We start from the raw sequence: 15,217 nt of genomic DNA on the forward strand, positions 1-15,217 counted from the left end.
TTAGTTATCTGGACTTTTATGCAAATGTTTATGTGCAAAGGCCAACTCATTTTAATCCAAATTGTTGTATAGCAAAATTCTTCTGCTATGTCAGCATAAATCCCATTTCAGTCACTGCTCAACATGAAGTTGAGTGTTAGGTTTTGACTCGATTGGTAAACGTCAAATCTAAATTCTCTTCACCAATTATTGGCTGTGAAGCCTTGAGACATTTATTTGCTTTGTTTTTGTCATAGTTACCTCATTTGAAAAACCTGACCCATAAATCATTTTAAATAATTATATAATGTATGTGACTTGCTTACTATAGCCTAACACAGGGTAGATGTTTGACAAATGTTTGAGATGTTCCTATGTCTTTTTTCCCCCTTTACTCTACTAAAAAATGTTACAATGACTGAGCAAGAAACTTATTCTACATTTTTATTATAAGTCTGGCACATTGTATGTAATATAGCAAACTGATTTGTATATGAAAGAATGAATGAATGACCTTTCTCGTAATTAGAAAATAAGCAAGCTCAGAAAGTAAAACTAACTCATATTATAAACTAATTGCTTGATGGGGAAGAAATAGGCTGGAAGATGTCCAAAGTTTATTTCTATTAAAAAGTGCTGAAATATCCTTACAAAACTAGGATACATTTAGGAAGTCACATAGAATGCATAAACATTCCTTTTTCATTATTATAGGTCTTGTCTATGTGGATTTGGATTTAAAATATATATACTAAACATAAGCAAAGTAGAAGAGAGATGGAGAGATTATGCAGTGATTTTTTTCTTATATTGAAAAGCTTTCTTTACTACAAGTATATTTAATAGACCTAAATACATGATATAAGCCAGCTTTATAATAACCCAAGTGTATTTGTTTTAAAATGGAGAGTCTTATTTTTTAAGTTATTGCTTCAGTTGAATTATAAATAAAATAACCCACTTCAAAAAGAAGATAGGGAAGGTAGGCAGTCTCTTTGGCCATTGGTTATCCCAATACTTCCTGCCTAACTAAATGTCTATAGCCATATTTGTATCTCCAGCTATCTCTTTTCTTTTATACTCATGATCAGATTTGTGTCTCAAGTACACAGTAAGGTATAATTTATACCTTATAACAATTCAAAAATCAAAAATATATATCTTCTTTGTTCTCAGCAAGGAAACACAAATTTATTAGAAGAAACTTGTAATATAAATGTATTAGAAGACATTACACAATATTGCTAACAAACAACACAAGAATTCCATATTATGCATGTCACACTAATTGTAAAATACTAAAGATACTGTCATTCTAAAATAAATTGCCAATTATAGAACATATATGAATAAAAATTTGAGATAAAATGGTAATTTGGTGAATTGGTCATTTGACAAATTGCTTAATTTGGTGACTGATTATCTTGCCATGATTCTATCATCCTTTTACTAAAATCTTTTAAAACAAAACCTACCCTGTATGCCTAAGCATCCCAGATAATCAGGTGTCAAATCCTAACTCTGACACTAAATAGGTGATTAAATGATTATCCCTCTACCTCGGTTTTAGTGTGATGATTGAATGACATGATCTGTGTAAAGCACTTACCATAGTAGCAGGAACACAGAAAGCACCAGGATAATAACCCTTTTATTGTCAAAAAAGTAGGAACTGACAGTTGAGGTTTACATAGCCTGGTAATTTTGCCTCTGCAAGTTCAGAAGTAGCATCAAGATTACAACTTGTGAGAGATACTGAATACACTCCAATCACCAAGTTTGTGCTATGATCTTTAAATAGATGTGTTTTATTATGCATTTGTCATAACTATGAATTGATTCACTAAAAAATGCCAGTGCATTTAGGAATTAGTCCTAATCATTAAGTCATATCATATGATTTTGTAATTAATTTAGTTTATTGTCTTACTTTAAAGTTGCTTTATTTTATGTTCTTTTCCTAACCTTTCTCAATGGCTTTTTTTCTCATGACTTAGAGGTTAGCATTGCTCTCCCATTTTGATATACTTATAACTAGATTTATTTAGAATGAAAGATATCAGACACTAGATGCCAGACACTCTTGCTAGCAAGAGCTTCAAAACTTATTGAAAGTTCAAACTTTACCAAGTCCACTTGTACTAGAAGAACTTATGAACAGAATATATTACAGTATCAGCAATAGCTGCATGTACCAAAAATCTCACTATATATTTTTACTTATCTTAACTTTTTTTTTTTCATTTGCCTAATTCTCACTTCAACTTACCACTCAACCAGCTGCAGGAACTCGACTTTCTGAGTGTGTGCAGCCATTAACCTAAAACTAGGCAGCCGAGACCTACAAGTCATCGAGTTGTTTTCCAGCTAAGTAGAGTCAGCTGAAATTAAGTGCTTTCTTTCTTTTTTAAAAAATTATTATTATACTTTAAGTTCTAGGGTACATGTGCACAACGTGCAGGTTTGTTACATATGTATATATGTGCCATGTTGGTCTGCTGCACCCATTAACTCATCATTTATATTAGGTATGTCTCCTAATGCTATCCCTCCGCCCCTCCCCGCCCACAATAGGACCCAGTGTGGGATGTTCCCCTTCCTGTGTCCAAGTGATCTCATTGTTCAATTCCCACCTATGAGTGAGAACACGCGGTGTTTGGTTTTCTGTTCTTGCGATAGTTTGCTGAGAATGATGGTTTCCAGCTGCATCCATGTCCCTACAAATGACGCAAACTCATCCTTTTTTATGGCTGCATAGTATTCCATGGTGTATATGTGCCACATTTTCTTAATCCACTATGTCACTGATGGACATTTGGGTTGATTCCAAGTCTTTGCTATTGTGAATAGTGCCGCAATAAACATAGGTGTGCATGTGTCTTTAGAGTAGCATGCCATACAATCCTTTGGGTATATCCCCAGGAATGGAATGGCTGGGTCAAATGGTATTTCTAGTTCTAGATCCTTGAGGAATTGCCACACTGTTTTCCACAATGGTTGAACTAGTTGACAGTCCCACCAACAGTGTAAAAGTGTTCCTATTTCTCCACATCCTCTCCAGCACCTGTTGTTTCCTGATTTTTTAATGATTACCATTCTACCTGGTGTGAGATGGTATCTCATTGTGGTTTTGATTTGCATTTCTCTGATGGCAAGTGATGATGAGCATTTTTTCATGTGTCTGTTGGCTGTATGAATGTCTTCTTTGGAGAAGTGTCCGTTCATATCCTTTGCCCACTTTTTGATGGGGTTGTTTGTTTTTTTCTTGTACATTTGATTGAGTTCTTTATAGGTTCTGGATATTAGCCCTTTGTCAGATGAGTAGATTGCAAAAATTTTCTCCCATTCTGTAGGTTGCCTGTTCACTCTGATGGTAGTTTCTTTTGCTGTGCAGAAGCTCTTTAGTTTAATTAGATCCCATTTGTCAATTTTGGCTTTTGTTGCCGTTGCTTTTGGTGTTTTAGACATGAAGTCCTTGCCCATGCCTATATCCTGAATGGTATTACCTAGGTTTTCTTCTAGGGTTTTTATGGTATTAGGTCTAACATTTAAGTCTCTAATCCATCGTGAATTAATTTTCGTATAAAGAGTAAGGAAAGGATCTAGTTTCAGCTTTCTACTTATGGCTAGCCAATTTTCCCAGCACCATTTATTAAATAGGGAATCCTTTCCCCATTTCTTGTTTTTGTCAGGTTTGTCAAAGATCAGATGGCTGTAGATGTGTGGTATTATTTCAGAGGGCTCTGTTCTGTTCCATTGGTCTATATCTCTGTTTTGGTACCAGTACTATGCTCTTTTGGTTACTGTAGCCTTGAAGTATAGTTTGAAGTCAGGTAGCGTGATGCCTCCAGCTTTGTTCTTTTGGCTTAGGATTGTCTTGGCAATGCAGGGTCTTTTTTGGTTCCATATGAATTTTAAAGCAGTTTTTTTCCAATTCTGTGAAGAAAGTCATTGGTAGCTTAATGGGGATGGCATTGAATCTATAAATTACCTTGGGCAGTATGGCCATTTTCAAAATATTGATTCTTCCTGTCCATGAGCATGGTATGTTCTTCCATTTGTTTGTGTCCTCTTATTTCACTGAGCAGTGGTTTGTAGTTCTCCTTGAAGAGGTCCTTTACATCCCTTGTAAGTTGGATTCCTTGGTATTTTATTCTCTTTGAAGCTATTGTGAATGGGAGTTCATTCATGATTTGGCTCTCTGTTTGTTACTGGTATATAAGAATACTTGTGATTTTTGCACATTAATTTTGTATCCTGAGACTTTGCTGAAGTTGCTTATCAGCTTAAGGAGATTTTGGGCTGAGACAATGGGGTTTTCTAAATATACAATCATAACATCTGCAAACAGGGACAATTTGACTTCTTCTTTTCCTAACTAAATACCTTTTATTTCTTTCTCTTGCCTGATTGCCCTAGCCAGAACTTCTAACACTATGTTGAACAGCAGTGGTGAGAGAGGGCATCCCTGTCTTGTGCCAGTTTTCAAGGGGATTGCTTCCAGTTTTTGCCCATTCAATATGATATTGGCTGTGGGTTTGTCATAAATAGCTCTTATTATTTTGAGATACGTTCCGTCAATATCAAATTTATTGAGAATTTTTAGCATGAAGGGCTGTTGAATTTTGTCAAAGGCCTTTTCTTCATCTTTTGAGATAATCATGTGGTTTTTGTCTTTGGTTCTGTTTATATGCTGGATTACATTTATTGATTTGCATATGTTGAACCAGCCTTGCACCCCAGGGATGAAGCCCACTTGATCATGGCGGATAAGCTTTTTGATGTGCTGCTGGATTCGGTTTGCCAGTATTTTATTGAGGATTTTTGCATCAATGTTCATCAGGGATATTGGTCTAAAATTCTCTTTTTTTGTTGTATCTCTGTCAGGTTTTGGTATCAGGATGATGTTGGCTTCGTAAAATGAGTTAGGGAGGATTCCCTCTTTTTCTATTGATTGGAATAGTTTCAGAAGGAATGATACCAACTCCTCCTTGTACCTCTGGTAGAATTCAGCTGTGAGTCCGTCTGGTCTTGAACTTGTTTTGGTTGGTAGGCTATTAATTATCGCCTCAATTTCAGAGCCTGCTATTGGTCTATTCAGGGATTCAACTTCTTCCTGGTTTAGTCCTGGGACCATGTAAGTGTCCAGGAAATTATCCATTTCTTCTAGGTTTTCTAGTTTATTTGCATAGAGGCGTTTATAGTATTCTCTGATGGTAGTTTGTATTTCTGTGGGGCCTGTGGTGATATCCCCTTTATCATTTTTTAATCTTAACTTTTTAACATGTTTTCCAACTAAATTTCCAGTGATTTTGGAGCTTTAACTCATTATTGTAATTGTATTATTCTTAAAAATGAAAGCAAACCTCCTTTCAGAAAAACAAATGTATGATGGAACATTAAATGTAACCAATTATAGGACTGCACTACTACATGAGATTATTTTTAAAATTCATAAATGACAGAATACAAAATATAAATTGAATTTCATAAATAGTTAAAAGCATCTGATAAAGTTTCTGTTAGTAACATAGTTATATTATACACAGTCTAAATTTTATAATTCTATTATTTGACACAGCATAGAATAAGCTAAAGAAATGATTTCAATATTTATTTTAATTTGAAAACAATATGCAATGATTGTAATCACTGATAGAGAATGATAATTCAATTAATAAGTCTACTTACGACATGAAGAATTCATGCATTTTTGTGATAAAAGAAAATGAATAGGCAAACTGTTGTATTTGATATGGTATTTGTATTCTACAGTAAGTACTATCCTCAGTCATCCTAGCTAGCCTGTATGTCAGTTTTCTGCACCTCAATTTCTTTGTCTGCATAAGAAAGTGACTGGATGAGAGGAGCCCTAGTCCAATCATCGATTCTCCATTGATGAGTCTCTCAATCTAGGGCTACCTTAATTAAGACCAACTAATACTCTGGGAAAAGATATTTCCTAATACATAATATCTTAATAAAATAAATTAATCAGTAAGACCAGTTGGTTTAAAATTTGTTGGATGGATATGATTGGAAGATATGAAAATCTGTTGTTCATTTCCTCATTCTTAATCGTATTTTTTAATTTCTCTGCTTTAAAATATTTTATATGATTATATCTTTATTACATGATCAAATCAGAGGCCCATATTCTACTCTTAATAAAACAGTCCAACAAATGAAAGTTTGTTAATTTTGTACTCCATGCATGTTTTTTTCAAACATGGTCTTCTTTCAGTCCTAGGTTTCAATAAATATTCCTTGAAATGTGACAGTTTTGTACTATAACTTCAACATGATAGAGAGCTCACAGAAGATTTGCATAATTGTGTTCCCTAGAAAAGATAATACTCAGGAAACAGAAATCAAATCAACATTTTGGTTTAACTTGTACCTGGAAGCCAGCAAAGCACTTTAAAAGTAAATCTAACTTTGTTGGTGTCTACTGAAAGCAGTAGAAACTATTGGATTTTTAATTTCTGGAAAGCTTAGGGGACCACATAGAGAGCACTCTTTTCTGAGCTCTCCATGTCAGTTTCTTCCCAGAAGACAGACTTATTGACATTTTTATTATTGATTTATTTGGTATACATGCCTTTCATCTCCACATTTTTCTTCTCTTTCTCCCTCCCCCATTTCTATCTAGTATACAGTGTGGACTGCCCTCTGGGTCACCTGGAATGTGTTCATTATCTGCTTTTATTTGGAAGTAGGTGGACTCTCAAAGGTGAGTTTATCATGGTTTTAAAGTACACTTTAAAATGAGCACACTTCTAGCTATTGTGACTACATATATATATAGGTATATAGATATATATATATAAAGAGAGAGAGAGTGTGTGTGTATTTGTGTAAAATGATGAAATGCTATTCAAAAAAGACTAGGTATAGTGTGTGCTTGTGCATGTGTGTGTGTGTAGAATGATAAAATACTACTCAAAAAAGACTTTAGGTATCGTTTAGGAAAGAATGATCTTAGGAGTATGTTAATATAATGGGACTTCAAAACAACTGCCTTCTGGTTTAGTTTGTTACACTGAAGTAGGACTCAACTTCCTGTATATCCTCATGTCCATTTTAAAAAGACATAATATAGTGACTGCGGATCTCAATGTTAAGTAGAAAATGGTTTTGAACATGCTTGTGTTTAAAGTAGGAAAATGGATTGACAAAGATGTTAACGTAACAGATATGAATGGCAAGTTTCTGTCTTTGCTGGAATATTAATAGTGGAAAAACCTGACAAAGAACAAAACCCTTATATAGTATGTTTACTAAGAAGTAAATGCATCAGTGTGGTGATTCCTATTTTGAAATTTTAATCAAAGAGAAGACAGTTGTCTTAATGCGGCAATGATACACATGTTATTTCTGCCTGTCTAAAACTGTCAGCAAAGCACATGATTTTATTATGCCTCCTGCAAAAATGCCTCACCACCCAAATGTAAGAACAACTTGAGTTAAGTTTCTAGTTGTGTTTCTTAAACAGTTTTTGTGTGAACCAGCACAATTTTCACTATAGAGAAGAAGCTTAACAGTATGATTACAAAAAGTATAAAAAAAACTGTCATATTTTAAAGCTTCTCATTATCAAATATATTTATGCTAACTTATTCTACTGTTTTATAACAGTCTCAGATTTTCTAAGTAACGTACTTATGGTTTAGATTTTAGGAAATGTGTCTTGAGCAGCAAGGATGCTTTTAGAATTGTTAGCTTCCATTGAAGTCCTTGTCGTAACAAAACATGATTGATTCAGCCAAGCAGCAAAAACCCCTGAAGGATTTTTCCAGAGCCTCCAGAGGTGGTTACTCTTTTTTTTCTCCACTGTAATAACTGTAATTAGAACTAGTCACCATTTTCTCACATTGGCAACTATATTCAGGAACCAGAAATAACATTTCCAATATTGAGTTCCACATATTTGGACTAACATCTAACTTAAATAATTATGCTAGCGATTGTAGTGCGCCACTAATTTCTGAGACATAAAAAAGTACTTAAATTAATGCCCAGTTATATTCTATAAATGCAGATTATGAAGTAAATAATTTTCAAATGCAGATCTTATGAATAAAATAATTACAAATGATATGCTAAACACATTTTCAACCCATTGCATTTTGTATTCTGCTATTTGAATGGTCATTTTGATCATATTTTTTATTTCACTCGGTAGAAATTATTTTTTCTTCTATATACACTAATTTGGGATAAATTAGACTACAGAAATTTGTCCTACAGAATTGGCTTCACAGTATTTTGAAAGAAGGCCGAATTTTGAATCATAAGTCTTTAGTCCAAATCTTTTCTTTAGCGCTTATTAACTGTGAAATCTGAGGCAAATCATTTGGCTCCATGGAGTCTCTGTGAAAAATAATAAGATCAGCTTTGCCAATAATAATAATAGTCAATGTTTATTATACACATGACATGTGGTAACTCAGGTAAGCTTTGAAACAAATCTGTGAAGTGATAGAACAAGTAAGTAAGTATCCGCAGTCATTTTTTTCATGTAACTCTGATTTCCCACTGCTGCTCAAGGTTATTTTTGTGAATTTTTGTAACTGCTTTTCTAATATCAATGTGCATGTCTAAAAGTTTTTTTCTCATTTCTTTGGGCACGAGGTTGAAAACATGGACATAGTAGTCCTGGTTACTCATTTTATTACCTATTTAAATGCCATTAAGCAGTCAACCAAGTATTCTAGGTCGTTAAAAAGATAGATGACTCCAAAAGGAGAATCCTAAAGATTTTCTGTTGGTCTCCTATTTACTGCCTCAAAGACTGGTAACATCTCCCTTGTTAGCCACAGTTTAGCCTCAATTCCAGTCTGTGGGAAATCTATTTTGGAAAATAGAGCAAAGTTAAAGACCCTTGACAAACACAAATACCAACCACTTTTCCAGGCTGATTCCATTGTGTAGAAAACTCCTTGTCCATATGAGCTGGTTTATATACTAACTTTCTAGATTCTCCATCTCCTGCTAGTTCATGCAGGTACCTCTTGGAATTACCCATTCAGATGGATTAATAGAAACCTCCCTATACTGTCAATTTGGTCCAAAATATACATTCTGGGATAGTGAATCTTTCTTTAGAAATGGGATCCAGAGTGATTTCCACAACATCTCTATGGATTTGGGTGTTATTCCAATGACAGACATGGCCTAAGAATAGTACATTTGTATGCTAAGGTGTTCTTTTGCTGACAATTTGTATTCATGGAGTGACAGCAGTCCTGTCTCACCTGAAAGATAGTGAGCTGTCTCATGGGCAAGAGAGCCTGGAAACTGAGATTCTTACAATGCTGGGCAGGCTGACAGTGCTGCACACTCTTGTGTTTTAAAAAGATCATTTTAATTTCTAGTAATATAAATACCGATAGATGTAATCCACATAAGCAAAAGCTGTTTAGGATACTCATTAACATTTAAAAGTATAGAAAGGTACTGAGGCCAAAAAGCTTGAGAATCACTCCCATAGAGTAACGAATATAACTAGCTAACTAATTAACTAACTAAATAAAAATAATGCAAACAGTAAGAAACAAAAGCAGATGGTACAAATAAAAAATAAATAATGATATGATAGATTAAAACACAGCCATGTCAATGATTACATGAAATGTAAATAGATTAAGCACTCCAGTTAAAGACAGAGATTAGAATAATGGATTTTTTTAAATGACAATAGTTGATGTTATTTATATGAAATATACATTAAATATAAATACATACATATATTTAAATTTAAAAAGATGGAAAATATATGCTAGGTAAACAAAAATCAGAAGAAAACCTTTGTAGTCACATTAATGTCAGAAAAAATGTAGACTTCAAATAAAGAGTATGAATAGAGATAGACAGAGATGTTTTATAATGATAACGGGTCAATGTATTAAATAGACAAAATAATTCAAAACTACACCAAATAACTGAATTTTAGAATACATGAGGTAAAAATTGCCAATATTAAAGGGGGAAATTAAAAAATCCATTAACGTAGGGGGAGAGTTTAATACCCCTTTCTTGCTTATTGAGAGAAAATTTGTACACAATTCTGTACAGAATTTGTACAGAATTTGTACACAATTTGTACACAATATTTTATTTGTACAGAATTGTGTACAGAATTTGTACACAATTCTGTACAAATAAAATATTTGAACAACACTGTCAAACAACTTGTCTGTCATATAGAGGATAATACGTTAAAATTACAAGATATATTTTCTATTCATGTGCATATGAACAAGGATCAAGATGGTATTCTGGGCCATAAGCAAGTCTCAATAAATGTTGAATGACTGAAATAATACAGATAATATTCTCCCACCACAAATACAAGAGTAATTTATAATTGTTAATAATTCACAAATCAAAGAAGAAATTTAGAGGAAAATTGAAAGATAAAAGTACATAATTTAAAAAACACTGTTTGTCGATGAATTCCTCTCAGTGTTTAGAGGAAGAAATGTAGATTTAAGTTGCTTATTAGAAAAAACAAAAAGTTAAAAATCAATGATAGACACTTTCATCTTAAGAAGAGCAATTTGACTAACATCCCATAGTTGTTTCTTTGAAAAGATAAATAAACTAATAAGCATGTAGTAAGGTTGATCCAAAAAAAGAAGAAACAATGCAACTTATCAATTCATTAAAGAAAGAAGTGACATAACTACAGATTCAACAGAAATTAAAAGATTAATAGAAAAAAACAATCAAAAATATTGACAGCAAGGAATTTATAATTAAATATCTTTCTACAAAAAAAAAAAATCAAAACAGAAACAATTGGTTTGCAGTTGGTTAAGGAAACAGAAGTTTCTGTTTAAATATTTTGGGGTTAGTAGAACAATGTCAACTTGCTAGGGGGAGTGACTTTCTTTAAGCCTCTAAGGAAAAAACTTAGAACAGAAGGCAATAGTTAAAGTTTAGTCTTCTCTTCCCCTAATCTGGGCTCTGTGTACCAGCAGATCTGTTAGGTGGGGATCCTCAGTGGGGGTCTGTTCAGATGTTGTCTTTAGTTTCTGTAGGGAAAGCAAATATCTCTGGAGCTTTACTTCCCTTGGCTATTGTTAAGGCTACTATTACTTTCTTGTTTAGCAAGTTACTTAATTACCTCTGGGGCTAGCTAGATGCCTGGAATTTCTCTTTTAAAAAACTTTGCAATTTTCCTTTATTTCCCTGCTTGGAGTTTAGAAGGACTTCAAAAAAAGGGTTAGGGTGAAGGTCCTTGCTCAGCATCAATCTATCAAACATAAGAAATAAATAATGCTAATCTTAAACTCCTACAGAAAATACAGGAGGAGGGACCATTTCACAAATAATTTGGTGAGCTAACAAAATCCTGATACCACCTTATAGACAAGAATTAAATTGACCTCTATGTTTTAGCAATCCTTGGCCATCTCTCCAGGAAATTCCTCATTAGCCATGCTGCCAAGAGGCACTCCACATGGTGAATTGTTTGTCACCACCTGATCTTCCCTTCTCTTCTCTCCCAGGCTCTTTGTTAAAATCAAAATTCTTGCTCCTGTATAGATCAAATCGAATCAGCTCTACCTTTTTCTTTCCCTCACTAATCCAAGCTATTTCCAGGTATCCTCACTTTTCTTATCTACAAAGGCCCAACCAAATGTATTCCTTAAAAATGAGCTCTCTGTCCTGCAGATGAGAAATGTCACTCCATCACACAGCAGAAGCATCTACAGTCAGATTGTATTTAAAGACTGTTTTTAAATTCCTCATTACATTTCACTACATTTTGAAGTGGTAGTTATTATTAATCCTAATAGTTTGTTCTAATGGAAATAGACAATGATTTTAGATTTTGTTTTCTTTCTCTTCCTTCCTTCCTTCCTTCCTTCCTTTCCTTCCTTCCTTCTTTCCTTCCTTCCTTCCTTTCCTTTCCTTTCTTCTTTTTCTTTTCTTCTTTTTTTGTCAAAGGCAAGGGTTCTTTTTGGTTAGAGTTCTTTTCTCATAATAAAAAATATGAATTACAAATATAAGTTGCAGAAACTAGATAGACAAGAAGGAACATCATTTTTGCTTCAAACATTTGAAGACCACTGCCCCGAATATTTTGATTCCAGTTTATTCTCATTCTGCTGTGTTTCCATGTTTTTTCTCTTCTGTTTTTCGTATTACTGTTGATATAATACTATAGAGAACATTGACACACTGACTTTTTAAAAATTGGACTTAATGAAAAACATTTTCATGTTGTTACTAAAGTCTTGGTTAATATTTTTAATTTTTGTATAATATTACATCAAACATGAGTAGTTTTATTTCTGCTCTTTCTTTAACAGGAGATGTTAAAGGCTCGTGATACAGTTTGCTAAATTTCTTCTCCAAAAAGTATACCATTAGCTGCAAAATATGAGTATCTAGAATGTCATTAGTACAAGTTAGTCTGTTTCACCATTTGGGGGTTTTTTTTGGGCTATTTTCATGGTGAAAAGAAAATGCTTATTTCTTTGTTTAAAGTATAATTTTTTTTTATTTCTTCAAAGTTAAATATCTCCTAATGTGCTTGATAATCAGTTTTATTTTCACTTTTTGTTAATAGGGTTTGTCTTTTTATATTTTGTGTTTTAGTAATGATGTTTTTAAACTTTAGTCTCTATGGAGCATAATTTTGTTCTATTTTTCAAGGTGAAAATCTGAAAAATATTTTACCAATAACTGACCAATGGCAAAAACAGTATTTACTTAGTAGGTTTTTCACTGATTTTTTTTATTGTTTTATGATATAATACATTTCTATAAGATCTGTTTCTAGGATATCATCATTTTTTGGCACATACTATTTTATATTAGTTTGTATATACTTTATAATAGGAATTATCTCTCTGCAATCCAGTCTTCCCAAGTCTATGATTTAACCTCATACATTTGGTTTTACAGATGATTTTTAGAATAAATCTGTTCAAATATATACAGTGTGTATTATATATCTCATTTTAGTTTTGTTTTTATTCCTTATATTTAACTTTTACTTAATTTAGTAAAGATTGTGAAAAGTTTATGTTAGAGAATTCAGGAGTAAAGTTTTGAGTAACAGAATCAATTATGTGAACTAATAGTTCCAACATCAAACTCCTTATAAACTATTCATCACAGATTGTGTTAATATTCTTGGGTCACTTGACAGAAATTATTGTTGCAGTTTCCTTACTCCTTAGTTTAGCAAGGTACGAGTTCTTAATCCATGACCAAGAAGCATAAGGCACGCGGACACCGGAGAGTGAATAAGGTAGAGTAGGATTCATTAAGCAACAGAAAAGCTCTCAACAGCAAGAGGAGATCCGAGAGTGGATTGCCAGAAATGGGGCTGAGTTTGGGTCTTTTATGTGGCAGAAACAAGGTAGTCTTCTGTGTGTTCTGCCTTAATGAGAGGGGTAAAGCTGCCCCTTGAGGGTGTTGCATCTGCGCATGCCTAAGGTTGGCTAGAGTGACTCCATGTTGATTATTACTCAGGAGTGCCTAAGCGAAACCCACAGAGGGTGGGTGGGGGCAAAATTGCAATGTTAGTGATATTACAGTTGGCTTTGGGTCAATTTAAGGACATTTAGCGGATTTATTTTGCCTTCACCTAAGTTGGGACAGTCCCTTCTGAGCAGACATCCTGGTATAAGAGGGAGTTCTTAACCACATTTCCACCTGCTATCCATGCCACAGGGGCAGTGCAGATGCATTCCCATGGGCTCTGTCTCTCTCCTTAGACCCTCCCACTCTATCTGCCTAGCCAGCCTCTAAACTGCCCCCACTCTCCTTATGTCTAGCTAATTCATGTAGAAGGGACACTGTGTTGGAGGGACAACAGAGGCCAGAGAAGCAGGAGACAGGAGGACTGGGTTTGGAACAGCTAGGAGTTTAGGTAGACACTGGAGGCTCAGAGGAATGACAGTCTTTTCAGAAAGGCACAGCTGAGATGCAAACAGGATCCAGCTGTTGTCCACCTGCTCACTATTTAAATTACTAGGGTGGGATAGAGGGAGGGTGTAATGATCCCAGCTGGATCAACATCTGCCTCTTTGCCACGGGAAGACAGGGTTCAAGATTAGAGGTCTCACTGATTCCATAAACTGGGAAAAAGCTAATTTCAATACAAAACAAAATGGGGTAGTCTCAAGAAAAGAGAGACAACCATGGTCATCACAGAGCATGTCTTAACCATTCTTGTCAACTAATAGTGTATATTCTCATGGGCATAAACAATTTTGCCTCTTGCCTATTATGGGACTCTTGATCACAGCCTCCAGATATTCCCTTTCCTTTTGTCTCATCTGCCAGCTTACCCTGCAGCAGGCATTTGTTACTGTGGGCTTGAGTGTTTTGGTTTTCCCCATGCCTTCCAGCACTTGAAGGTAATGGGTGCCTTGTTTTAAAGGAATGTGTATATGTATGGTGGGGTGGGGAATGACTGTGGGTAGGTATCTAAAAGCGTCTGTCTATACTTGTGTAATCTCCTGAAGCCTCAATTGCCTGTTCTACAAAACGAGGAAAGCCACAACAATAATCATATTGGGTTGTTGAAAGTATTAAATAATACCTATACAGGGCTTAGAAATGATCCTGGCATATTGTGAGGTTTCAGTAAATGGTGGTTCTCATTATTACCATCAACATCATCATCTTTATTATTATTGGAGAAATTAACAGACATCACGATCCTCATCCTGAAAACCTTTGGGACATATTTATTACTATGCCAGAGCTGTAAAAGGGAAAAATGGTAGGACTGAGTGACTTGTTTAAAAATATGAAAGAGTCCCTTGTGATAGGACCTCAGAACTGCATATTAACTTCACAGCTGTAACAGTATTAATTAAATGATTTCCTCCAACATGTAAATAGCTTTTCGATATACATCGGCAGCCAGATTCTCCTGGTGTCCCTGCCACTTCCCCTAGGAGTACTGTGAGCATCCTTGGAAGTCTCTAAAGCTATTTTTCATGCCACACTTTAAGATCATCAAGGGCACAATTAATAAGTTATTGCTGCTTGTTTGGAAGTTACAAGACTTGAAATAATTTTTTCATCCCAAGGAATACATTTAGAATTAAATATGAAAACTCATCTTATTTGCTACACTTAAAGATACTGAAAAATAAGTTATGTTGAGAACCCAAGTTTTAATACTTTTATTCCAAAGAAATTAGTCCAATCTGTCTCAATGGCATCTTTTAATTATTTTACATTTAAAATAATTTAAACATTT

The 15,217-nt window shown here is 34.2% G+C and overlaps 1 protein-coding gene across 2 annotated transcripts in view; it reads left to right on the forward strand.

Moving 5' to 3' along the window:
• The window catches only part of NKAIN3 (sodium/potassium transporting ATPase interacting 3), a 739,166-nt gene that overhangs the window by 317,519 nt on the left and 406,430 nt on the right, over nucleotides 1-15,217 (forward strand). For both annotated transcript variants that reach the window (XM_023222387.1, XM_023222386.3), the window contains exon 3: nucleotides 6,632-6,712. In XM_023222387.1, coding sequence (XP_023078155.1) covers nucleotides 6,632-6,712 — 81 coding nt within the window. The remainder of the gene's footprint in view (nucleotides 1-6,631; nucleotides 6,713-15,217) is intronic.

This window comes from Piliocolobus tephrosceles, chromosome 7 (genome assembly GCF_002776525.5).
Source record: "Piliocolobus tephrosceles isolate RC106 chromosome 7, ASM277652v3, whole genome shotgun sequence".
Taxonomy (NCBI): domain Eukaryota; kingdom Metazoa; phylum Chordata; class Mammalia; order Primates; family Cercopithecidae; genus Piliocolobus; species Piliocolobus tephrosceles.